The 26,064-nt window shown below is 42.2% G+C and overlaps 2 protein-coding genes across 3 annotated transcripts; one reads left to right on the forward strand and one right to left on the reverse strand.

The window, feature by feature from the left end:
* The first annotated feature begins 1,470 nt into the window (after positions 1-1,470).
* On the forward strand, positions 1,471-14,722 carry LOC135494972 (glutamate receptor 2-like). The gene is made up of 15 exons (XM_064783342.1): positions 1,471-1,592; positions 2,374-2,464; positions 3,627-3,747; positions 4,591-4,767; positions 5,091-5,396; positions 5,715-5,893; positions 6,577-6,730; positions 7,037-7,227; positions 7,469-7,648; positions 9,461-9,622; positions 10,367-10,594; positions 10,909-11,578; positions 12,265-12,421; positions 13,497-13,665; positions 14,234-14,722. Exons 3-15 carry the CDS (start codon positions 3,657-3,659, stop codon positions 14,321-14,323), a joined length of 2,754 nt encoding a protein of 917 aa, XP_064639412.1. The 5' UTR covers positions 1,471-1,592; positions 2,374-2,464; positions 3,627-3,656; the 3' UTR covers positions 14,324-14,722.
* A 19-nt stretch (positions 14,723-14,741) lies between these two features.
* LOC135494973 (A disintegrin and metalloproteinase with thrombospondin motifs 3-like) lies at positions 14,742-26,054 on the reverse strand. Of its 2 annotated transcripts, XM_064783343.1 has the most exons (11): positions 25,779-26,054; positions 25,003-25,154; positions 23,133-23,211; positions 22,412-22,483; positions 21,540-21,709; positions 20,462-20,611; positions 19,950-20,117; positions 19,378-19,522; positions 17,514-17,621; positions 16,834-16,885; positions 14,742-15,259 (listed from the first exon to the last, which is right to left on the reverse strand). In XM_064783343.1, the coding sequence occupies exons 1-11, from the start codon at positions 26,004-26,006 to the stop codon at positions 15,240-15,242; spliced, it is 1,344 nt and encodes a 447-aa protein (XP_064639413.1). In that variant the 5' UTR covers positions 26,007-26,054; the 3' UTR covers positions 14,742-15,239. The 2 variants fall into 2 exon arrangements, with proteins under 2 accessions (XP_064639413.1, XP_064639414.1); XM_064783344.1 differs by lacking the exons at positions 14,742-15,259; positions 16,834-16,885; positions 17,514-17,621 and adding an exon at positions 18,261-18,313.
* Between the last annotated feature and the right edge of the window lie 10 nt (positions 26,055-26,064).

The following is a 26,064-nucleotide window of genomic DNA, read 5'->3' on the forward strand; positions in this document are numbered from 1 at the left end:
TCAGATTCGTGAACGCGATAAGACATTCGTTCCAAGACTCTTGCAACATATAAACACTATAGTTAAATCTTAACTAAGAATCGTACATGAATCTTGAAAAGGGCAGCGACTCCTGGCCTAAGGTAACATTCCTTTAACACTTGATAACCTTCCTTTAACACTACGCTCTTTAACACTACTGTCGTCATTACGTTGTAATTTATTGACCGAATCTCAACTTCTCGAAACTGATGCATTATAATCAGTCTCTTGAATATGCTGCGTACTCAGTTGTTTTCAGATAGGCGTTTATCACAGCAGTTGCCGGTACATCTATGTAGTTAGGACTTGTCTCCCAAACCCATTTGCACCATGTCTTCAGACCTGAGAGAGAGATTGATAAATCAAGTTGAAAAGCATGCCGAGAATCACTACTGTCATCATTACGTTGTAATTTATTGACCAAATCTCAACTTCTCAAAGTTGATGCATTATAATCAGCCCCTTGAATATGCTGCGTACTCAGTTTACTTCGGGCGATGATTGCCACCTTACCTTCGTTTTGGCCTTTTGGAAAATCTTTAAGGGACCATTGGTATTGTTAAGGGCAATATTCCCAAATGTCTGCTGCCTAGTCCCCTCGTATTCTACATCAGTAGTTTCCATCGATCAACAAATTGCACAAAAAAAGAAACATTCAAAATTTGACTGATTTATCACGTTTTTCCAATGTTGACTCGGATTTGACCTGAGTTAGCTCTCCATGTGTTGATGGTTTCCCTGAGGAACGATGCACTAGTAAGGCGCTTCCTGGCGCTATGGTTCTACCCTGTGACTTCTTTATAGTGCTGATATCGATTTTTCTGACGTAACGTTGATGGCGCTTGACAAACCCCACTACTGCGACGATAATGGCGTAATAGCGGGATGACGTGAACTCCCATCTCGGCGTGCAGTCACGTGGCAGGAAAGGTCTTTCGCCCCAGGACTTGCCCGTACTGAGAATAACGAATAACGCGTTTTTCTACTATCTTTAAGAGTTGAAAAAAATTTTGAAAAGCATCAAACACGTTCAGAAAAATAGTTTACTGATGAACCAGAAGAAGAAAAAACATACTGCAATAAAATGCCGCCCATTCCTTTAACTAACCTATAAACTTTGGCCCTGCTATCAACGCTCTCATAGCTACACGTAGAGTGTTTCAAATTTTGATGCGAAAGTGAGGCGTGTTTTTCACATAAAACGAGATACACGCTTCCTCAAGTTATTTGATTCGGGTATAAAATGCTGTAAATTTCATCTGTTACATAATTCAACATGAAGGCAAAAACTGATACTGACTAGCCGACTGGCGCTCAATGGTAAACCAAATCCAATTAATCTGGTTAAGCTAATGGTCCTAACCGATCAGGGAGTCAATGGTTGCAATGTTTGACCATTAGTTTGAACCCAATTTGCGGCAGTCTCGTCGTTGTCACATAATTGTAAACATGTCCATCTGTATGTAAGCTATGCAGTACTGGTGGTGTGCTTGGTGTGATAACGGAAGAGAAAGCCACCATCCCGAGGTAGTTTAGCTGCTTGCGAGGATGTTACAAGCATTTGTACCTAGGTCAGTATACATGTGTATTTCAACATGCACATGATAGAGATTTAAAAGCAATTGGTCTCGTCGATTTCGGATATCATTGCCGGAGCATAGAAATCATTTAAATATGCAGCCGAGCAGTTAAGTGGTGTCAGATGTCCTTGGTAATTTGCGGATAGGCCTGTCCGAAAACTTTTTGATGGCGTCGGACATAAAAAATTTTAATTGGCAGACCCAAAATTGCGTTTATATTTGGAAATGAGTCGGTTGTCGCATGTCTCTCGCGCATGAAAAACTGTTTTATTAAGTTTGTTAAGTTCGATGTTGGATATCTAACATTCGACGTAAACTTCGCCTATTTTCGGAGGCTGAAGGAATGCCCTGAAGACCAGGAAACCACTACGGAAAACCGTTACCTCTCCACATCGGAGACTGGACATAAAATTGAGAATACGAAACTAAAACTATTCATATCAGCTGTTTAGTTAATTGGCTTCGGCGATACTATGGACATGACGGATGTTATAAGCGAGAAGCAATTAGATATGGAGATGCAATGTATAAGGAACCGCGAGACCATTTGAAATATTTGTTCTAAGAATTTCTTTGTGTTGAGTCCAAATACAACATATTTGTTCTAATTTTGATGACTGCCCTGCTTAGTTTGATTTCCGATACCGTATCAGTGGCAACCGCGTATCAAATTACTCACATCGGTGACAAATGACGATTGTTCAATTCTGACTGATAGCAATCGAAACGAGAGGATCAATTATTTATTCAAGAGACTGTCAATATTTTTCAGCTGGTTTGGAGGAAGATCTGAATGGATATTATAGACAACTGATCGAGAAAGGTGCCTCGAAATGGCTGGAAGAAAACATATATTTAATTTTGTAAGTACCCCATCCTTCTTGTGTTAGAGAGATTTCTGAAACATATTTCTGAAACAACTTGGTATATAGACATAAAGTGAAGTGATTATTTTATGCGTGTGAATTCATCTAGTATGTGGGCCATCATGGCCCAGTCCAAACCAGATATGGGCCAATTGAAGTATGCCACACCTTGCCCAATCATTTTTCCAGATGTTGCCACACATGAGAGCCGTCCTTGGGCAAAAGATGTGTGTTTATCTGTTTAAGAAATCGCCCGATAACTGGCTCCACACAGTAAAAAGTTGTTGAAAATGCCACAAAAAGGAATTTCTCGTCAATTATGTTTTCAATGTTTGTACGTATGGTCGCTCTATCGGCGCTGTGCGTATATCCATAATAGGACTTTAGGATTGATGTTAACCATCGGTAAGTCGGCATGCCCCGGCCTGAAACGAAATTATCAAAGTTCATGATCTATTTATGTTACCACTGCTGTGATTGCCACTAAAGAGGATATACATGTACTCCGAAAGCCCAGAAAAATCATTCGGAACACGAAATATGAAATTAGAAGTTCGTATTTCGACGAATTTGGAATTTCGTATTTCGAAATTCGAATTATCCTTCTGGGCTTCCGTCATATACCTCGCCAACATCCCATAACAGTGATTAACTACAGTGGCCAAATAGCCCAATAAATTGCCCCGGCCATTATGTACAGATTGCTTGGTCCACTCACAGGTGTTGTAGTACGATGAAATTGATATTAGATTTAATAAAAAAAGCTTTCAGGGCCGATTGCACAGATTAGCAATATGCCAGTGACATGTTCTGGCTATAGATCACGCATGATATGTGATGAATTGCTAAGTGAAATAATATCATACAGAGTGGCTAATGCCGTATTCACTAGTTATTTGCTCGTTTCAGTTAAAAGGCCGCTGAATCTATAACCAAATACTGTATGTAACTCGGTTTAATTAGCTGGCACAAAACGACCGAAGCAGCTCATCCCGAGCATCCCCACTCCCATAACGGTTTAGTTGTCGACATAATTCGCCGGGAACTGTCTTTGAACACCTCATCAAGCTCGGCTCCCGATTGAGCTCCAAATGAAGCTTCGATGTCCGAACAAGTAGCCTTATTCGTGTAAATTTCAATGATTTGCTTTACATTCTAGTAATCTAATACGCACGTCTACCATTTGACGATGGATTACCTATTCCTTACCGCGACGGTAGTTTTTACGGTGTACCAAAGAGTAGCAGGAAGCAATTCGAATTGTGGTACAATAAGAATAGGTAAGTTAAAGTGGCCGGGCAAACGAGCAATTTTCATCACTGCGAAATGCGATCATGATAGCATAAAACAAAATATCTCATTTGCGGCGGTATTATCGCCGATGTCTGCGACAAGTACTTACTGTAGCCCATTATAGAGTAAACAGATTGATTAAGGAATCTAAAAAAAATCAGCTGGGAAAATTATCTTTTACTAGAAAGTATGATTTTTCATATCATGTACATGGTATAATGATAATAAACGTTATGTTAGGTTTTTGTTGTATGTATACATTAAGTGCGTGTATCAATTTTCCCGATCGCGGCTAGTTCATTTAGCGAAGGTTAGGACTCAGTTTGGCATACGCGAATATCAAGTGGGGGTATACTGAATACACTCACCAATAAGATCCTCAGCCCGACAATACCCTAATTCTACTACCGCCTCGATGGGTAGAGCCTAAACAACCGGGCATAGTAGGCCTTCCGCAGCCATAAAAAATGGGTGAGGTATATTGTCTTTGTTTCTTCCAATTGGTCTTTAATTGTAATATGAAATGTTCCGCTGTATAGTCATGACTATTCATGACGATTACGTTGTTAACTCGTATCCCACCCCTTTTATGACTGCGAAAGGCCTATTATTGTGTTCGGCTGTTTAGACTCTACCCATCGTGGCGGTGGTACAAATCGAGTGTAGTCGGGCTTGGGATCTTATTGGTGAGTGGATCCAGTATGTTTCAATCATCGCTAATCTGCCAAAATGGCCAATTTTCTCTGGTGCCTGCACGGCAGTGGCACCTGTCATTTGCAGGAAAAAGTAAACAAACGGTAAACCTTAACTGTTATCTCATTTATTTCAAGGCCTTCTACCAACTCTCGGGAATGACAACGTATATGACTCTGACCAACTAGTAGGGACGAAATATGACTATTACAACACCAGTTTAACAATGCAAGGAAATTGTTATCATTTCCCAGTTGTCAAGATCTCACTTCCAGCAGCTTTATCACGTCTGAAGAAAATATCAGATGATAAAGGTAAATTATTTACGTCTATTAGCCTTTTGCTCATGGCTTATTAAAGCCCGACCGACCCCCATGAAAAGCGTTTCATTAAGGACGGTCTCATCAAGCTATTTCGCCCTAAACTCGGATAAGCTGATCAGTTTTTCTGTCTTCGGAATTCTTCCTGTATCCGAGTTCAAGAAAACGGTGGCTGTCCTTTTGATTCAAAAGACAGGTTTTTAAACTTTCTGAATCTCCTACAAGTTCTTCATCTTGAATAATTCTAGGTATAAGTATGTGCAGACGATGTAATATGTTGATATAAGTTATATGTTAATATGAGTTAGCATTTCAAGTTCTCAATCAACTCGGCCAAGTCCACGTCATCATTGGGGAGTATCGCGCATGCATCGAATTCTGGGCAAGAGATCACGACGTGCCGTTCATTCTCACCACTCCTGTGACCGTTAGCCTGGAGCGCCGCCTGAAGCGGGTCAGAGAAGGCAGACGAGTTGTCTTCTCCGCGTGGCCATCAATGGACGACTTCTACGCGCTGTCCACGAAGGTCTTGAACGAAAGTCGCCTGGCGAGAGGTAAACGGGCCAACAGTATGGGGAATATGTTGATCTTTCGACAAGGCCGTGATGTGGAGTCTCTTTCTGGTAAGAACACTGCAAATACTATATGAGTAGTACTACCGGCTGGCTCTTTGCTATCGTGCTTGCTAAAGCTGCGAGCACGAATAGCGGTTAATGTCTACGAGATCTTTGCAGAGGTGTTGAGTCGAAAACTTGCCAATATGTTTGGGTTTAGTGTCGTCTGAGATGTTGTGTCTAATTCTTTAGAAGATACAATGCCACGGGTACCAACAAGCCATAACGTAGTGTTTTTTATCAAAGGGGTTTTAAGACCTCTGTGACACGGGTAACGCAGATGTTAATGTACCAATAGAGTGTTTTGACATTTAAGTTTCTTTTCAGTGGCGCAGTCACTGAACAAAGCCTTGATTGAAGCCAGCGCGGGTACATCATATGCAGTGCTCTCCTTCGACAACCATGCGAACTCCGCAGATATGGTGAGCCGCAGAATTATTGAGGAAAAACCTTCAATGGTTGTCTACATTGTCAGGAAACCATCAGACCTTACTGCACTAGAGAAGGTAGGCATTGAAGCCGGATTCCATTTCATTTTCTCGCAGAAGCTAATATACATTTTCGCCGGTTAGTAAATGGTAATGTAAATTTCCAAATTACCACCCCTTTCAAAAAATACGCTCTGACACGATTGGTTGAAAGGGAGATATGTGTCACCAAAGGCAGCGAATCACACATCGGTTGGTAATTTCAAGTTATCAAAATATTTAAACCACTGGATCGAGCTGAACGAAGTTTTTTTGGTGGCAGCAAACGCAATCAGGGAGTGCTTTGATTGGTGGAAGTTGACCTTTACACTGTACGTACTTTCCCTGCGAACGCCTTTGTGAGTGTTTGTTTTCCGTGCCACTGCAGGCAGGAAACAAACTTCAAGCTATTGACCTGGTAACACCGCTTTGGCCAGGCAGTAGTGGTCCTGGGTAAATGGTGTTTCTATCTCTGATGGCTGGGGTGTTGGTCTTCGTAGGGACGTACACCAGGTACCCGTAGCCTCAGGTTTATCTCCAATTCATTGAAAATGACAATCAAAGTAAGTGACTTACCCTATGTCACAAGCGGTGAGTTGGTACCGAACCCATGGTGTTTTAACCACACAGCCTCGAACCACCTCTTTGCAATACAAATGTGCCCATTTTCGATTTGTTTGTTTAACCTGCACATCACTAACCTTCTCTGTGTGCTTTTTCAGATTTACAAAGACTTGGAACGGACCCGCGATCCAGTGATAGCAAGCATCGAATGGTTCTTCTGGGACATGAATGCTCAGTTTACCGGTGCCTTCAACCGATTGCAGACGCCAATGGGCTATGACATGGCCAACTATTTTAACCTCAGGACTATAGGTGAGAGTCGCTGAGGAAACTTGAGTTCAATGGCTAAAAACCACAGAATCCATCGTAACCAGTTCATCGGAGAAAGAAATGGCATCCTTTTGGCAATTAAGTTGCATATAACTTGCTGTGTATTTTGATTTAGCCATTGAAGAAGAACAACAACAAAAACAAGACAGCACCAGTAGCAGCAGCACTAACAGCAGCAGCAACAACAATAACAGCAGCAGCAGCACTAACCTAGCAGCAGCAACGGCTCTTTTGTTTGCAAAACGATAAGAAACAGGTGGCTATTAATTTAAATATGTATTCTTCCAGGTCTTCGTACATTCGTCAGTCCCTTCGAATTGCCCTGTCACAACCTGACTGAGGACATCACCCGGCTGATCGGGGAGTACGACGCGGCCGCCCTGGTGAGATACAATGCAGTGGTCTTGGTGCCTGCAAAGGACTTCTTCAGCTCGGAACTTCTGATGAAGATGCGTGAGAGGAATATCAAGCTAGCTGGGGTAAGTTAAGAAGGCAGGTTTCGCAACCTTTACGAACGACGACGACGTACGAAGAACGATGGTCTGGCATCATCCAGTCCTGTGCTAATTCATATCTATGCGACACTCTTAAAATAACATGATTTATGTACAATTGTAGAATAAATCGGGTAAAAAACTATATAGACTAGTAATTCGTTATTCATAGCTCTTTAAGGATAGCAAATTATGTCTGATATTGAGGACTATACGAACATTTCAGCAAAGCCAAGAGATGCCCCCGACCCAGATTAACAGCGGCTGGTCCTTCCTGGATGGCTTCAGAGTCAGCATTGGTATCGACGTGGGCTCCCTGGTCCCAAAGATCATCCGGAACTTAGATGAGCCAGAAAATCACCTACACAGTACCGCGCGTACAGAAGGGAGGTGTTTTCCAGATAGGGTGTGTGGTATTACATAGCAGTAAATAGCCGTTTTTTTCTACCTGGGATTGTCGAAGAGATGCCCCTCGTTGTACAGTTTCTGAGACGGTCCCTCGCTCTAAATTTGTTTTACAGCGTAGACATAGTCGTAGGCCATGGGACGAGTGGCAAAAATGTGTCTTGAAAAAGGATTCCGTTTGACAAATTAGCGGGCAAATTGAAAACAGTCGTTTTTGGGTAATATGGGGGTGCTGATTTCAAAAATCAATTTTTCTTCCGCGTAAAGTTGCACATTAAGTCAGAAATGAGACCCTTAATAGGGCCTAATGGTCCCAAAGTAGGGGTCAAAAAGTTGATGTCATCGAAACATGTCAACATGGGTATCAAAATGAAGGTCTATGGGGGTAGTTTAACATTGCATAGTTTTTGGCCCCCTTAACGAACCGTGGGACCCCCCAGGGAGGGTCAAAAAGGGCAAAAGTGGTAACTTTGACCCTGTCCCACGATCTTCACAGGGACTATAAATGGATAAAAAACTGTTTTATTTGACAGTAATAATATAGACCTTCAAAATGATACCCATGACAACACTCTCGGGGTAAGGGTTGCCGAGATAGTGATTTTGACCCCTTTTTAGGCTCCAAATTTAAGATCTCGAAAACCTTTTGCCCAAGGGTGTCGTCATGGGTATCTATGAAAAGGTCTATGTGAGTACTGTCGAATAAAACAGTTTTTATCCACATGTGGTGCCCATGAAGCTCATGGGAGGCGGTCAAAGTTTCCACTTTTGCCTTTTTTGACCCTCCCTGGGGGGGGGTCCCACGGTTCGTTAAGGGGGCCAAAAACTATGCAATGTTAAACTACCCCCATAGACCTTCATTTTGATACCCATGTTGATGTGTTTCGATGACATCAACTTTTTGACCCCTACTTTGGGACCATTAGGCCCTATTAAGGGTTTCATTTCTGACTTAATGTGCAACTTTACGCGGGAGAAAAATTGATTTTTGAAATCAGCACCCCCATATTACCCAAAAACGACTGTTTTCAATTTGCCCGCTAATTTGTCAAACGGAACTTCACATTTTTCACACTCGTCCCATGGCCTATCGAGCTTGTCTAAGGCCTTGTACAGCAAGGGTGCGTATCATTGGAAAGTCCCTCTGGTGTTTTTCCTCTTGTTTTAGCATACGTTGGTCAACAAAAGTAGCCGACAAGTCAGTTGGCAGAATAAAAACCTGATACTTTTTTTAGGTTTGCAATAACACGTATGATTATGGCCCAGCAAGGCGGGGGTGGAGCTGAAATGCAAACAAAGGCGGCAGCCGGGGATATGCTCGAAATGAAAGCTTCACGAGCGGTGTTTTGCGAGACAACTTAGACCGTCAATATCAATTGCTATTTTAAAATACCTCAAACCAATAATGCGTGTGGTTATTTATGGTTGCCCAGTCCTTTACGGCTGGCCCCAAAACGAGACACAGAGCTTCATACACTGTAGTGCTACATCGTAACCACGGTAATATAGAATTAAGTAGTTGATTAATCTACCATAGCGTAAAACAGTTTTTATTGAAAATGTATATCATGCGCTTAAATCTCTGAGCAGTGGACGGTCATGGCCATATAGAACCATATACCATGATCCGTCAGCATACGATAGGGATGGACACCCTTTTAAGGGGACATTTTCTTCTCGTATACATCGGTGCGAGGTAAGTCTGCTGCACTTGAAGCCATAAGGAGCAGATGCAATGTTTGATGGCTTAGCTAATCAGTACGTACCTTTATGGGAATTTAGATATCATCACCATATTTATCCCACTTTACAGGAATACTACTACATTGAAGTTTTTGACATGGCAGCCAATGAATCGATCCAGATATCCGAGTCGTCAGACATTCCGAACGATCCGACCCATGTACATGACTTCTACACACGGCCCGCGCAGTCTGGCGAACAGACCAGCAATGATAAAGTGGCAGTAGTTCTGGTGAGTTGAATTCTTCTACTTTTCTTCGTCTTCTGCGTCTTCTTCTTCATATTCTTCTCTTTCTTGCCATCAGCCATTTCAAATCATCCAATCCACGAATGACTCCAATGAGCCTGGCCATGAGAGCCACATAGGGTGGCAGTAGTTTTGGTGTGTTAAATTCTTCTTCTACCCCTTCTTCGTCTTCGTCTTCGTCTTCATCTTCTTCCTTCTCCTTCTCCTTCTCCTTCTCTTTGGCATCAACCACTTCGGATCAGCCAATCAATAAATGAATCCATGAGTCTGGCGGCAGGAGCCACAGTGACATTTTCACATCTGTAGATTGGAGACTGACAATGTCTTATTCAGTTTGTTAAAACTGTAAGGACCTCAGCCCCGACATCCTGTAATCCAGTATCTAGCAGAAGGCCTGATGCTTTCTAACGAAGGTTCCAACAGGGTAAGCATTGAATGTATCTTAGCCTATAGACCTCCTATAATCTATTGTCTTTAGCAGAAGGCCTGATGCTTTCTAACGAAGGTTCCAACAGGGTAAGCATTGACTATATATAAGCCAATATACCTTCTATAATCTTGTATCTAGCAGAAAGCCTGATGCTGTCTAACGAAGGTTTTAACAGGGTAATCATTGCCTGTATCTGAGCCCGGTATAGACCTCCTACAATTTTGTATCAAGTGGACGGCCTGATGCTTTCTAACAAAGGTTTCAACATATGCAGGGTAACCATTAACACTGCCTTTCAGGAGAGGCCATTTGCTTTCAAACGTGAGGTGACCACGGGCACCAATGATGACTTCCGAGGAATAGTGATCGATATCGTAAGGGAGGTGTACTATCGACTCGGTCAGAAGGATAAAACAGGTGGCAAGAAGTACGAGTATACTTTTGTCACGGTGCCGGATAACGGCTACGGGAAATATGACCGGCGGACAAGGACGTGGAATGGAGCTATGGGCTCACTGCAGGCAAATGTGAGTACTTGTGAGATCAACATACTGTAAGCAGGGGAAATGGGTACCTATCCCGACGTCTCGTTATAAAAAAGGCCCCATCCCGATTCTCGACAGATAATTTTGGCGAATCCTGGCCTGAAATAATTTTCTACAAGATTTCTGGCAGACACGACAACATAGATGTACCGCTACACATAGAAAATTGCCGATAACGATAGAATTCAAGGAGAAACTCGCGATGGAGAACTCGACTTCAGTGACAGAAATAAGGATCACATTGTAAACCAATGTAGGACTGTCAAATTCTGCACATTCTTTCATTCCGTTTACAGAATGCCTCATTTGCAGTGGGAATGATATCCAAGACCAAGATCCGCAAACGGGACTTTGACTTTTCTCCAGCCTTTGAGTACGTCGGGGTGACGTATGTGCGACAGAAATCACAGATTTCTGTCACAATCTTCGGCTTCATGCAGCCCTTCGACACATCCATCTGGTGGGGGATTCTAGGCGTCTTCATCATATCTGGATTATTCATCCGGGCATTAGACTACTGGAATCCATTTTGGAACAAAGTCCCGCACGATCACAGATTCACCATCAAGGAGAGTCTATGGTACTCGTTTGGGACTGTCGTGCAGGCTGGCGGTAACTTCGCCCCAAAGACGGCGCCATTGAAAGTGTTCTCTGTCTTTTATTGGCTTTTTGCCTGGGTGCTCACTGCCTGCTACACCGGTAACTTGGCCAGTTACCTCACGGAGAAGTACGATATCGCACCTAACAAGGCCCTGGGCGAATTGGTTTCCGAGTCAAACCTTCAATGGGGAACTTTGAAATCGTCCTATATGGACACTTACGTCAAATCCATCAACGATGATAACTTCATTAAGCTTTCTAAGAAGATGACTTATGTGGATAATTACAAGGACGGGGTTGATAAGGTAGTCCAGGATGGGAATTTTGCATTTATTGGGACAAATCTACTTTTGCATTACTATGCAGGTAGGTAATGTCAACACCGTAGTCCTGCATTCGACGACAGACACAACAAAATCCAAAACAATTTCATTATATTCGCGGGGTTGACCATAATAGGCGCCACCATTCTGGCTAGAGTTTGAAATCCTTAAGCCATTAGCTTTTAAGGGTGGGCGTCTGTTCTATGTCTCCAATGTTGCATTAATTTCATTTTGAATGATCGAGTTCTAAATGCTTTCGGGTTTAAGTTCCAGCCAGAATGGTGGTACCTGTCTGGTCAATCCTTAAATGGTTGCGTAGTTGTTCTGCGTAAAGATTGTATTTCTCTGAATAACCTTATTATTACATTGCGAATGGATGTCGAAACTGCTTTTGAGAATGATTCTCCATCTGCAAATTTATGTTCGCTGTGTTTAAATTTAGCAACTTTGGCGATTCTTTTGGGCCCCGTGCCAAGGAGCATTCCTACTCGCTAGCCACCATCTTGTAAAAGAAGGATGCGTTGTACAGTTATCACCATCTACCAGATACAATATCTCCAAATTAGTGCAAATGTCCCCAGACGTCACAAAAACATGTTTTTGAGCATGATTTTGGCCGAAATATTTCAAAAAGTGTCATTTTGGCCCCCAAAAAGGGCCTTTTGCTCCCCAAGACCAAACAGCTAGCTATGCCACTGCAATAAAACACTTTCTTTTTTCCTCACGCAGCCAATGATCCCATGTGTGAAGTTGGCCTGTATCCGAATTTCCAATCATTCACGGAACTCGCCTTTCCGATGAGGCGAGACTGGGTTTTGAAACGAGAGTTCAATGACGTCATGGTTCACATGCGGTCGGACGGGACACTGAAAGATATTTTGCAGAAGTGAGTGAGATCTACCTTAAAGCTGAACTGTCTCGATGTTTCACTTCCGGTGTCATATAGGTGGTGAACACGGTAGAGCCCAGCCTCGTCCAAAGTCATTGCACCACCGCCAATTCCTGACACAAGGTTGGATTGTAGCTACGTTGACCGGAGCGATCGACCACCCAAATATCACGAGATCTCGCAGGAAGCCGTGTGATTTTACCAGGCTGGGTAGCGCCACCTTTGGAGACTGGGAGTCTATCATATCTGAGGCCGTTCAAAACATGGCGAATGGTCGTTTGAAACCTGCGGCTGGCTACTTTTGTGGAGACAGTTCAGCTTTAAGTTTCTCCGTGGTTGCCCCTTATCTCTGGAATCGACTCCAAAGCAATTACATCTGCTGAGACCCTCACCCAATTCAAATCCCTTCTTAAAACACACTTGTTCAATCTTCACTTCAAAAAATAGAGGAGGTAGCGCTTTGAGCAGGGTGACCTGGAAGGGCGCTTTACAAATTCTATATTTATTTATTAATCATCTTTGGGCTTTTTTTAGCTCGATTCCAACTCGGTCCTAGGGGGTTTTATAATAAAACACGCTAGGTCAGAGCTTGAATCGAGGTCAAAGTGAGGACAGATCTCTACTTTTTCGCCGCATTACCTCCAGATACCTTCAATACTCTTTGAAATATGAAAAATCGTCATTTCTTTGTCACTTTACTTCCAGATACCTTCATAACACTCTAGTAAATATGAAAAATCTCTGTTTTTAGCCACTTTAATTACTTCCAACCCCCATTAATTACTCTATGAAATGTGAAAAATCTCTACTTCTTTGCCGCATTATTAACTTCATTACTCTATCAAATATGAAAATTCTCCACTTCTTTTCCACTTTGATTACCTGCAGATACCTTTATTACAGTCTAGAAATGTAAAAAAATCACTACTTCTTTGCCAAGTGACTGGCAGATACCTTCATTACGTACTCTATCAAAAGTGAAAAAAAACACTTCTCTGCTATATTTTATTTTAGATATGCATTACTCTATGAAATGTGAAAAACCTCTTCTTCTTTTCTACTTTAATTTCAGATACCTTCATTACTCTATAAAATGTGAAAAGGAAGAAGAGGACCTCCACATCCAACTCGACTGGACCAACCTATCTGGCCTGTACATGATGCTGGCCGGATTCATCGGATTATCATTTGTGGCTTTGTTTTTCAAACTGGTCTATTTAAAGTGTTGTCAACGAAGTGAGGTATGTACTCAACAGGTCAAATCCGGTAATGCCTCTTAGCAAGAATTAAGGTAGACTAAGAATCTGGAACTTCAGAAAATATAAAAGGCTTAAAGGACGGACAATTTTTTTCTTAAAGGGACAACTTGGGTATGAGATATGTTGACCTTTCATACAAAAATGGATTCCATCCTGACCGCAACTCATCAAATAGATCATTGAAACATCATTGAAGTGCAAAAAACAATAAACCTGGTTACCAGATACATTTAATTAAATTTCATGTGACACAATGTTAAAGGTATCTTTGCAAATTAACCGTTCTTTGTCGTTTGCTGTTCCCGCGGATATCGTTAGATCATTATCTCCGCGGTGAGGCGGGCTGCCCGCGTCTCAATGCGACGGTAGGGTCACTTATAGAGATTTAGTTAAGTTCGTGTTCTTCGCAATGTCCCATGGTATCAAATCTCAATGGGTCATTCTCCGATATGGGGATATTTATACGCACATGTATTTCGTACAACATGCATTCCTTTTTTTATCAAAAGACAAGGATATATTTTTCCATACCTATTTCCATCTATTTTAGGGAATCAGAAAAAATGTCACGGGAGCTTCTGAAACCGAAAATTCGCGGCCGATGATAACGTCATTTTATGCTGATGAAACACCAATTTGACCTGCGTAGGATTCAGTTCAACTCGCTATGCCGTTCAACGGGAGCGTCCATCTTTATTGCAACACGCGTTACAAAACCTTATTTGCATCCAACTGTTAGAGGTCGCATGTACCGCGTCAATCTAGATGGTCGACAATTTGGACGGAATTTCTCCAAAATGGATCGTGCCCATACGGATGTTGTAATTTGTCACTAGTATGATACCGTTTGGTTTATCTCCAAGTTAGACCAAAATTCATTTAATAAAAGTTAGCTCCACATATCAGCTGTTCTGTTGTATTAGTTTAGTTATGATGTTCTATATATTGTAAAGCAGTTTGACTATGTGTTATTTATTAGAAAGAAGTAGTAAGTGTTTGGGTGATATGCATAAAACTAGTAAATCATTTTTACTCGAAATCTGCAGTCCATCTTTATTCATAGAAAGTATTTCTATCCAAAAGGCGTTTTCTTCATGAATCAGAATTCAGCTTTATAGATTGGTTGGGCGCAATGTTGGTTTTTCGATCAGACATGATACTTTAGTCCTCTTCTACGAAACTTTGATGTTGGTTTTTGATACTTTCGTCCTCTTCTTCGAAACTATTTTAATGACTGCTGCCGTTGTGTTTGGCTTGCAAGGTTGGTCTGGAGCTACCTTCGAATTTGCTACAAATTCTCAAAATTGATCAATTGCGAATTGTGTATGAAAACTATTGTTTCACTGTGCAATGACAGTCCTGTTACGTACGACTGCACAGGTAGTGTTCTTGCCACGACAACAAAACGCACTATACATGTACATGTACATGTACTTAAATGAATACGGATCAACACGTCTACAGCGTTAATCCCATGCTCCTTTAGAATACATATAAGACTAAGATATCGAAATATTTCATCATTGCTTTTATTGCCGAGTGTATAAAATGTGTTGTCACATCACTGGGGTGAAGTCTGAAAAATGGAAAGAAACAATATTTGCTAACTTCTCATTTCACACCGGATTTGTTCACATTATTATGTACATATTCTCAATGTTTAGATTCACTGCAGTGTCATTATAACTTTCTGTAGGTTGATGTGTTTCTAGGTTATTCATCTAATGTCATAGCCAGTGTAGTATTTTCATGACCCGGCGCTATTACTCTTAACATGTTTAACATGTTTAAATAGTTGGCTAGTCCTAAATCATCAACGTAAACTTCTGGCACTATACTGAATATTCAACCACAGAAGTATCATGTAGGAGCCAGTTTTCGCGGGTCTTATCACTAAGTGCAGATTTACTAGCTTCCAGCGATTCCATACACGCAAAAGCTTATTTATTACGAAATTTGAGATCAATAACGAAATATCTGGGGCGCTGCGTGGATGTTTTAAGCGTGAATTAATCTTGAAATCGCTCACTGAAAGATCGATGCAGACCAAAACAAATCCGAAGCGGCTCCCCCATTTTCGCGGGTATTGCGCATGCGCGACTGATTGTTGTGTTTCTGTGTAGTGTGCATGATCCTAGGTATTGACCCAGTGTTTTGAACGTAATTAGAGAATTGCTTGCCTGTTTAGGACGCATTTTGGGCGCTTTCTTTGCGGAACGAAATGAAAATCAAAAATCAGAAAATTTCTTCTCTGGAAACGAAGTGACGCGCGAGAAAACGGGAAAAAACGGGTTTTCGCGAAATTGGGGATGACTCGAAAATGGGGAGCAGCACCATACCAGCATACCCCTTCAATTCTAGGACAGGCAGCAGTCACGAACACTCTTAGAAATAAGGGTTTTTGAGCTCTTAAAAAGCATATGGTTTTCCGGCCAACACAGACATGCATTCCGTAGAGGTTTTTCAACCAAGTGAAAAACCCTTAGCGACCTAATATATATATATTTGTTTACTGTCACCTATTTATACAAATAGCCAGCCTTAAGGCTTATGAAACAGTTGTTCGAGCATACGAGTTGTGAGAAGTCGTTTCAAGTTCTTTATACTGCCCATTTCTCATCTCATATAACAATAACAATTTCAAACAATAATAACAATTTCAAACATCATTAAAGCCCGCAGCACACTAGCCGCCAACTTTGGCGACAAGAAGCGTTCAGCTGACGCCTCTCGACGCCGAAGTTGGCGGCCAGTGGATCCCGGTCAGAGCACACCTGCCCAGAAGCGTCCAGTAGCGTCTTTTCCGCAACTTTAGGCTGCCATTTTGAAATCATGTGACATCAAGACGCATACTGATTGGTCATAGCCTCGCCGCCGACGCGGTAGCAATCCGTAGCACACCTGGCTTCTTCTTGCGTTCAAACGCGGCGACACGCGTCAAAAATCAAACATGTTAGATATTTGGCGTTTAGTTGCGGCAAGTGGCGGCAAGTGGCGGCAAGTCGCGTTCTCCGACGCCGTTCGTAGCAGACTAGGGATTTTTCAGGCGTTCAGGACTCTTGCGGCAAAAAACGCCAGTGAACGCCGAAGTTGGCGGCTAGTGTGGTGCGGGCTTAAGGGTTCCTCATCGATCATTTTACAGACACTCACCATCCATTGCTGGCGCATTTTTGTCGTAGGTACAGTAACCCTCGTAACACCACTGGAAATGGAAATTAAGATTACAGTCAGACAAGGTACATAACAACAATGAAATCTTGTTTCTCTCCCCCGCCCGCTGCAATGAAAGCCACAGCCCAACAAGTTCCGCTTTCAATAGGGAGTTTCGGCAAGTGTGATTTGTAGCCCGTATGTCGTATCCGTAAACATTTCTCGTATTGTGCGACACAAATTACGACATTTGTGAAATACAACTCGAACTACGTCATATGGTGTACAGGAAGCGATTTTATGTTTGCCGAAACTCACTAATAGTGGACTGGTTATTTATGCAGAATTCTGAACTAACAGAGGAATTCCTTTTGGTATATGATGTCTAAAGTATTCTCCTATATACGTGACTTAAATGATACATTGAAGATCAAAGTGGCCGTTGAAGACGGCATTTTGATCACAGGTAGAGGGTCAAACTAGCCAACGATGGTTAAATGAGTTCATGTGACTTCACCTTCACTATTTCAGTTTTTCTCCTGTTCCGCTCGTACATAATTTTTCTAAAAACATTTGACGTTGTTTCCAATATTTGTTTCACTCTTCGTAGGAAAAAAGGCAAAATTTAATTCGTTTTTTTTTAAATATTTACGATGTATTTTTTGTACTCGATCCCTTACCTTATGATGACCGCAACTGGTTCCGATTGCTCCACGGTGGATGCTCCTGTCGCAGTATCCATATTCGTCAACACAGCCAAGGCCTAGGCAGGCATCATGTAAACTGTGCTGGAAACAGTTTTATGCATAGTTGAATACCGGTGTAACAGTAACAAATGCCCCCTGGAAAAAGTGTCCGGCCCTATTGTATTCTGCAATATGGTTCTATAGAGACCCTGACCGTCAATAGCTCAGAGATTGAAGCGCATAATATAATCCTTTGTTTCCCGAGCATTCTATCCTAGGACATTGTCAACTTCTACACCGGCAGATAGGACTTTAAGGCTTTTAAGGCAGGTATAACATTTGTGGTTGTGTCCAATATTTCAGTGTTATACAATAAACAGCTATAGAGACCGTGACCTCTTACCAGAGAAAAAAAGTGTATATTTTTTTAGTGTTCCCAACAAATGAAGCGAGACACTCAAAAACGGAAACACTGACAATGTTGTCAAGAAGAGCAAAATAAGATAATATAAAACTGTTTATGATATATGTTATTATGCACCACCCGCAAGTGGCTAGGATGACGTGTTATCGTTTTCAAACTTTGAAAAGACAGTGTCTGTTATATTTACGTTTGGTTGCATTGCATCGTGGTTAGGCGCCAGCAATGCTCGCCCAGTGCATCTGTCTCCTGTGTGCTAATTGACCCATAGCTTGGGATTGGATTGGTGAGCGCAAGGGCATTTCCCCATTCCGGTGGGCCTGCAAACTGCACCTCTGGGGTCCAATCTACTCCGAGATCCCCATCATTCAACCTGGAGCCACAAGGTATCCAGTTACTGGGAGCCACCACGAAGAGGAAATGATGGAGTCAAGATGAAGGAGAGGCTGTGTACTGGCATGGGGAGGCTTACGAGCTTCTGCTCCCCTTTTCGCCCAAAGACTAGCCAGCGGCAACAACTGAAAGCGAGGAGATCCCCATCATTCAACCTTGAGCCGCAAGGTATCCAGTTACTGGGAGCCACCACGAAGATGAAATGATGGAGTCTAGATGAAGGAGAGGCTGTGTACTGGCATGGGGAGGCTTACGAGCTTCTGCTCCCCTTTTCGCCCAAAGACTAGCCAGCGGCAACAACTGAAAGCGAGGAGATCCCCATCATTCAACCTTGAGCCGCAAGGTATCCAGTTACTGGGAGCCACCACGAAGATGAAATGATGGAGTCTAGATGAAGGAGAGGCTGTGTACTGGCATGGGGAGGCTTACGAGCTTCTGCTCCCCTTTTCGCCCAAAGACTAGCCAGCAGCAATAGCTGAAAGCGAGGAGATCCCCATCATCAACCTTAAGCCGCAAGGTATCCAGTTACTGGGAGCCACCACGAAGAGGAAATGATGGAGTCTAGATGAAGGAGAGGCTGTGTACTGGCATGGGGAGGCTTACGAGCTTCTGCTCCCCTTTTCGCCCAAAGACTAGCCAGCGGCAATAGCTGAAAGCGAGGAAATCCCCATCATTCAACCTTGAGCCGCAAGGTATCCAGTTACTGGGAGCCACCACGAAGAGGAAATGATGGAGTCAAGATGAAGGAGAGGCTATGTACTGGCAGGGGAGGCTTACGAGCTTCTGCTCCCCTTTTCGCCCAACGACTAGCCAGCGGCAATAGCTTCTGCACAGTACGCTAAAGCACTAGACGCATCACTCAACCCTGTGGCTACGCCACGAACCACAAAAAAGAGAGTGAAAAGTGACATCGCAAACCGTGTATTAGCTTGCTCTTTAGAATTGACATTTTCGTCCTTTTCGTCATGGAAACATGATGTCTTACCACCACATTTCGCATCTTATATTTCGCATCGCATGAGTGCGTGACGGCATTCGACTTACCAAAGCACACGTCTTACTGTTCGCACCCCGCGCTATTTTACACTGGTCCATGAACGAGTAGATTTGGCCTGGTAAGGTCCGGAGGTACTGAGAAGGATCATATGGGGCCATGCCATCATTGTGTAAACAGTTGCTTTCATTTTTCCTGAAAGGAAAGAACAGTTTGTTGTAATTTTGGCACATTGAACCCCGATTCAGGACATCAATGCCTAGAAAGATAATCTCGCTACTCTCGCAATTGCCAAAATTCATTGACCGCTCTTTGCTCCTGTCATGTAGCTGGTATAAAAGTTTGAAATGTCCTAGGATTTGTCTTGTATGAGGACCCCAGGCACCAGGAGAAAACACGCTGTCGAAGAGAGTCGCCCCCTATAAAACATATAGCAGAATCGAACTGGAATCAAACCAGGGACCATGTCATATAGGCGCTTTTGTTGCCAATGCGACAGCCCGTGCCTCGGGTCAATCTTCAAGGCCGTTTCTCTTCCGCCTTTTGTTTTATCCACGACTACTGGGGGCACTTAAGCATTGATAACTCGACGAGTGGATAGGAACCAAAATATGTTGCTTACCTGTCAAGTTCCCTCAGAAATTCCCCCAATAATTTATCTGCGCAGGGTGACAGCCTGATGGCATTGTTGTAGGTGCTCTCCTTAAATATGTCATAAGACGAGGTCATGATGAATTGATCTTTGGGATCGCAGTGGTTTTCCTCATCTCCGTCATGGAGCAGGTTCAGGCTGTAAATGTGGTATTTGTATTGGTCACTTTTTTCACTGTCATTTCTTTCTCGCCCGTTAGCTAGTTTGATATTCCAATGTACATGAAAAGCCGGTCTCCCCACAAGCAAATTAGTGAGAGTTTCACGCCCGATGCCTTTGCAGTCGCCGACGCGGCCAAACTATGGTCCGTGATTTTTTGTTAAATAAATTATCAGACAGAAAGGTTGGAGGCTTCTTGGCCCACTTTTGCTATCCATCATTTGCATAAGGAGGAAATTCGAATTACTAATTGAATAAAGAACAACTAATAAGCCAGCCAAGTTTGCTCGTTCCGGAATTGAACTACAAAACCAGATATCTACCTATGTCCAAGTTCGTGTGCGCCAATCCACCAGGATCCGAACCCGTAATCCTCCTCCACCGTGACCCCTCTCATCGTGCACACACTGCCACGGTTTGACCAACCTATTATCATGTCACTTTCATCCGTAGCGTTTGCTCTTATGTCATACCTAGAAGATAACAACATCACGGGTTTATATGTTTTGAAAACCATCCGTATACATGTATAAGCCACATGCCACAGGGTAACTGCAGCCGCCATTTGACCCCAGTCCACGTACCTGCGGAAATCCAAGAAGGGTGGACTGAAAATAATCAAAATGGTCGCCACTGGTCTGTGAAGCCGCCATCGCAATCTCTATCAACAAGAAGCGACGAGAGATTAAGATTGTCCCTTCATACGATATGTGATATGCTCTGGGAAGAAATTGGCTCTTGGAGTCAAAAACAGACATTGGGCTATTAGCATATTGAACACCTCATATGAGGTCTATTAAGAAAGCCTTCAGTTTGCATGTAGACCAGTGTTAAAATGTCAAGTCGGATGATAACCTCCACCTTAGTTGATATCAGGGCTGAGTTGTTCAATACAACGTTAGCTTTAACGGAGTCGTTAAGTCTTAACGTGAACATTTTAATGGGTTTAACTGAAAGAAATAACGTCCTTAAGGATACTTAACGTAACCGTTATGGATAACGAGACTTTTGTGCCTTTGAACAACTGGGCCCAGACTGTTATAACCCCAAAGTTTAAAAACTTTTTACCTTAGTTTCTCTCAGTCGAATTCTTTCTAGTCAATCATCAGCTTCTTTGCATTAACTGATTGCGGATCTATAATACCCCTTCCCGGTCGTTGATTATACCCTAAGGAAGGAGACCTTGTGAGCTTTTGAAAAAAGCTTTGAAGGTTTTCCGGCCATTCACTCCGTAGAGCTTAGTCAGTGTCAAAATGAAAAGCCTCTCATGTTTTTTAAGATTCTGAAAAACTTCTAACATACACATATTTTAGGGTTTCTCGCTTCGCTGAGTGACATTGGGGCAGCGAACATCCATTAAAGGTTTGAAAACATTTCATTCTAGAAAGGTATATAACTCACAATGTCCAAACCAACACCTGGTCGGGATTCCAACCATATTTCTTCAGTATCCACGGTCGGACTGCCAGCAAGTAGTCTGTTGACTGGATGACCACGTGTTGCGGTGCGTGTGTGTCCCAAGAACCGTTGAATCTGATATTGTCGATCGCCCAGGGACATTCTTCGGGTGTCTATAAATAATAAAACACAACTAAGTACTGTACAATATAAATTTCGCTGTCAAGGTAAGACAGGAATTCAAAGGACGAGCGCTCTTGTTGAGGGCGTTTTTACCAAACGGTCGTCATCCCAGTCACCTTCCACTCTACAGTAGTAATTGTTATCATCAAATTGGAAAGATTAAAAATCTGATTGAATAATCACAGTATTTTGATTTTATTCCCGACTTGGACCCGAGGCCGAGTGAGCGAGCCCCCGTGCAGCGCTGATCTTGTACATTATCAACGCGCTGCGGGCGGAGGCGAGGTACGGCATCATACGTCGTTGAGTCGTTTGCGATTACAGACTCATTCTCGTCCTGGAATTGCACACCGACACGCGTCAGCTTCGTGACGGTTTCCTGAAGTTCATCTTGTTATAACTGAATAAGAGGAAGAACCCAAGTTTACAGGGCTTCTGCACTATTTCCTTTTTCGTCTTCCACTCACCATTAAAAAGTTATGATTATCGATGGCCAATAAGTTATGCTGAATAGTTTCTCACTACATGTATACGTCATTGAGAAACTGTCGTAGTTTGCATATGATAACGGAGAATTCAAACTGTCGGTGCCATCGTCTTCAAGCCCAACCCTATGTATTTTTCAGCTGGGTAGAAACACTAGATAATGAAACAGAAAATAACATTGCTGGGCAGAACAAATGAAAACATACCGTTGCTATGTGCGTTCCAACATGGCGGATACTGATGCTGGCGGACTTGACCCGCCGGTACACCCGATCCATCTGAAGTAAGCACAGACTTGTTACGATACGACCACAGATAATTAAAAGTGACACAAAAAAGAGATAACTACTTTTGATTTTGAATAAATTGCATCATATATACATTTACGATATTACGGCAACATGTAGCCGATGATCAACACATGAACGTTTCGTATTCAGAGATGTCATTGGCTGCATAAGTTATACACAATTTTAGGTGACACAAAAAGCATCAACCACTTTTGATTTTTAATAACTGCATCAGTCATCAATTTACGAAATTTCGGTAACATGTAGTAGATATGATCTATACGTTTCGTCTTCAGAGATGTCATTGCCTGCATTAGGTATAGAGAAATGGGCGTTTACATTTTTCGACACTTCTGTTCATCAGCAGGTTTATATTAGTGTATTTCACCAACTAACAAACCACATTCCGCAATAATGCATCAATTTAATTGGTTTTTAAAAAACGTCTGTGGGTCGTGCTCTGAGGTTCTGTGGGTGGTTCTGTAGGTGGTTCTTCGGGTGTTCTTGGTTGATCTTGCCAAGAATCCTCCGGTGTTACAAAACTCTCAGAACATCAAAACAATCCCCTTCCGTCGATTAACTACCGTGATGTGATATCATGATATAGGGAACATTGCAATGCGACATTGGACCCTACCCCTGCGGCGATATGGGCATACTTGAAACGTATTGCTTCCATCGTGAGATTGTGGTTACCGCCATGCAGCCGATTCCACCTGGAAATGTCGAAAGTGGAAGTGAGAATAGAACGGAAATTCCATTCCAATATCACCACTTAAAAGGTACCGATTCGAGTCATTTTGTTATTGTCTGCAAGATGCATTTCCTGCATTATTGATTTCAGTAAAATCTCGAATTCTGAATACACTCGTTATAAATTTTGGAGGCCGACAAAACTATTGAAATTCCCGTTTTCTTAGATACATGTCGATACGTATCATAATTGGTACATCCAAAGACGGATTAGTTCAAAAAAAGCTCTAACTTGGATTTCCTTAATTTTTAATTGAATTGCCACTTTTTAACCCCTTGCTGGCGGTCGCAGTCTTTGGAGGATTGTAATGTTTAGGGTCACAAAATGACGCTAATGCTCTCCCCTTACAGTCAAACAGGTCAATTTAAACATTGATTAAGAAATTTTATCACCAGAAGACATTTCAGATGTGCATATTATGCACATCTGTTTTTACTTCCCACCCACTGGGCGCAAGGGCCCAAAGCGCCGCGTAGCGGCAAAAAAGCGAAGCTGGCGAAACATTTATAACGGGTCACCGTCACTTATTATTGGACTTATAGCGCATTTACGGGGTTGCAACTATTTTGCTTTATAGTGTCACCAGGAAAGAAAAGCATGCGACCTAACGCCGATCTATTTGTATAAAGTGATAATTGGAAGGTATATAGTAGGAAATATCAATAAAATAATCATTCCATGTCGTCTTTTGAGGGCATTTTTGATTGTAAAAAATCTGTGTGTACGTCACCGGAGTCTCTGCAATGATAATTTTATCACAGCAGTCTCGCGCAAGTAGAAGTTCTTTACCTATTAGTTCTTCACTTATTAGTCTCAATGTCTGGCAAGAAGGAGCAGTGCGCGAGATATGCTAATGAGCAGACTTCCCTCGCTTGAGTTTCAGAAGAATGTTCCATATCGCGCTAAGCTGACCACTGCTGACCATGACAGGCGTGCATTGGACTGGTACAGGTTGGAACTGAACATTGAATATGCTAGTGGTGACGCTTTCTGATGAGAAGTTGGTCGTGACTGATGCAGTATCCTTGGACTTGTCCACAGCATCGTTCAATCATTGCTCTCTGAGCTGCCTTAAGCTCTACCATGGTAACACTCATTACTTATTTATGTCTGTGTACACTAGCGGCACATAGGGGGATAAAAGAACACAATATGACCATTGCCTCAAAATTGAGCTCAGTTGTAAAAACAGCTGTATATATAATGCAACATGGTGATGAATTGCTTAAGTGAAAGTCTAAGAAGTTAATGCCATTGGGTAGTAGAGAGCAAATGCAGCCCAGTGGTACAAGAATCGTCTGAATCGGTAGACTGGTGCCTGATCTACAGCTGCCGAAAAAAAGGCGATATTTCTGGTGTTTAAGTTTTTTTTAAACTATTCCGTCTTTGGTACATCGTATATAGCATATCGCTCAATAAGAAATGCTTTGCTGGATGGAGCCAGTTTTGCGAATAACGTTTATACCTAAGACGAGTATGAAGGACAAATGCAAGCAGGAAGCCTCATCAAAATGTTTTTCGTCCGCCATTGCTTGGATGTATGATCCCATTCCGGGATGTACAGACCCATTCTTGGCGCTTTTTGCTGTTCGAAGGGGATGAAACTTTAATTTAGTTTGTTCCCGCCAGCAGACGACAGAAAATGCCTCGCTTTGACTGAAAATACCTCGTTTTCATGGGATGTATGTATTTCAAGGCACTGCTCGAACCCAAGCGAGTTTCGTAAGCTCATAGTTATCGTAGTTAAACTTACCACAAATAGATTGAGACATCTACCATCATGAGCAGTTCTATTGTGTATGTCGTGTTGCCCACTCTGACGTCATTAGCATCTTCAGTGTCGTTCAGAGCGAGGTTGCCCTTTTGGAGAAAATCTTCATCTGACTGGGGAGGGGTGTGGTGAACCTTGGATACGAAATGAGTACCATGAAATATTTCAGAAACAGTCTCACCTACTGTACATGACCTACACTTACATGTACAAGCCATTTCACGAAAAATGCGTTCGGTTTTTTTACTCCGGATTTGGCATAGGCCTATACATAAAATGCAGTTTTTTATATAATCATTTCATCTCTGGATGCTCCAAAGTTCATACATACTTCTCTGTCAGAATCGAACGACACCATCAAGAACGAGTAATTTTTAGTGAAATATACTGACAATTTCTCCATCCATTTTGGCTTGTTTCCTTGCAGTGCCGGTGCAGAAATTTGGAATGTCCTCGGATAGAATGTCCGGAGATAAAAAATGTCTCTCATGCGCTTTAATGTCTGAGCTATTGGCCTCAATAGAAACATATACCAAAATCTGCCAGAATACAATAGGGCGGAACAGTTGTTCCAGGAGGACATTTTCTCTTACACCGGCACTTGGTTTCGACTGTTACAAGGTTAAAACGAAATATATTTTGGCAAAGAAGGTCGCCTACTTTGTTGGGAAGTAGCTCTTTCTATCGTGATTAACTGCTGAAGGAAAATTTATTAACTAGATTTAAAAACTGTTCCTTCGTGTAATTCATGTACGTACCTTTTTCGCAGGCCGGTTGGCGTGGAGACCTTGTTTTCTGTAGGTGCTGCGAAATGATACTGAACTAATCACAAACACTATTCCCAATATTGCCAATGCTCCGAAAACTACAACAATAACTATCCGAAATATAAGCGATCTTTTACAACATGTCATTGGTTGTAATTCCTTCATCATTTCCGTATAAAAATTAGATTTGAGATAAGGTGTGATGTAAACTTTCCTCATTTCGAAAAGCCATAATTGATAAAGGCTGGTTGAAAAAATTGTAAATTTCCACAGAGGC

Source organism: Lineus longissimus, chromosome 10 (assembly GCF_910592395.1).
Source record: "Lineus longissimus chromosome 10, tnLinLong1.2, whole genome shotgun sequence".
Lineage (NCBI taxonomy): Eukaryota > Metazoa > Nemertea > Pilidiophora > Heteronemertea > Lineidae > Lineus > Lineus longissimus.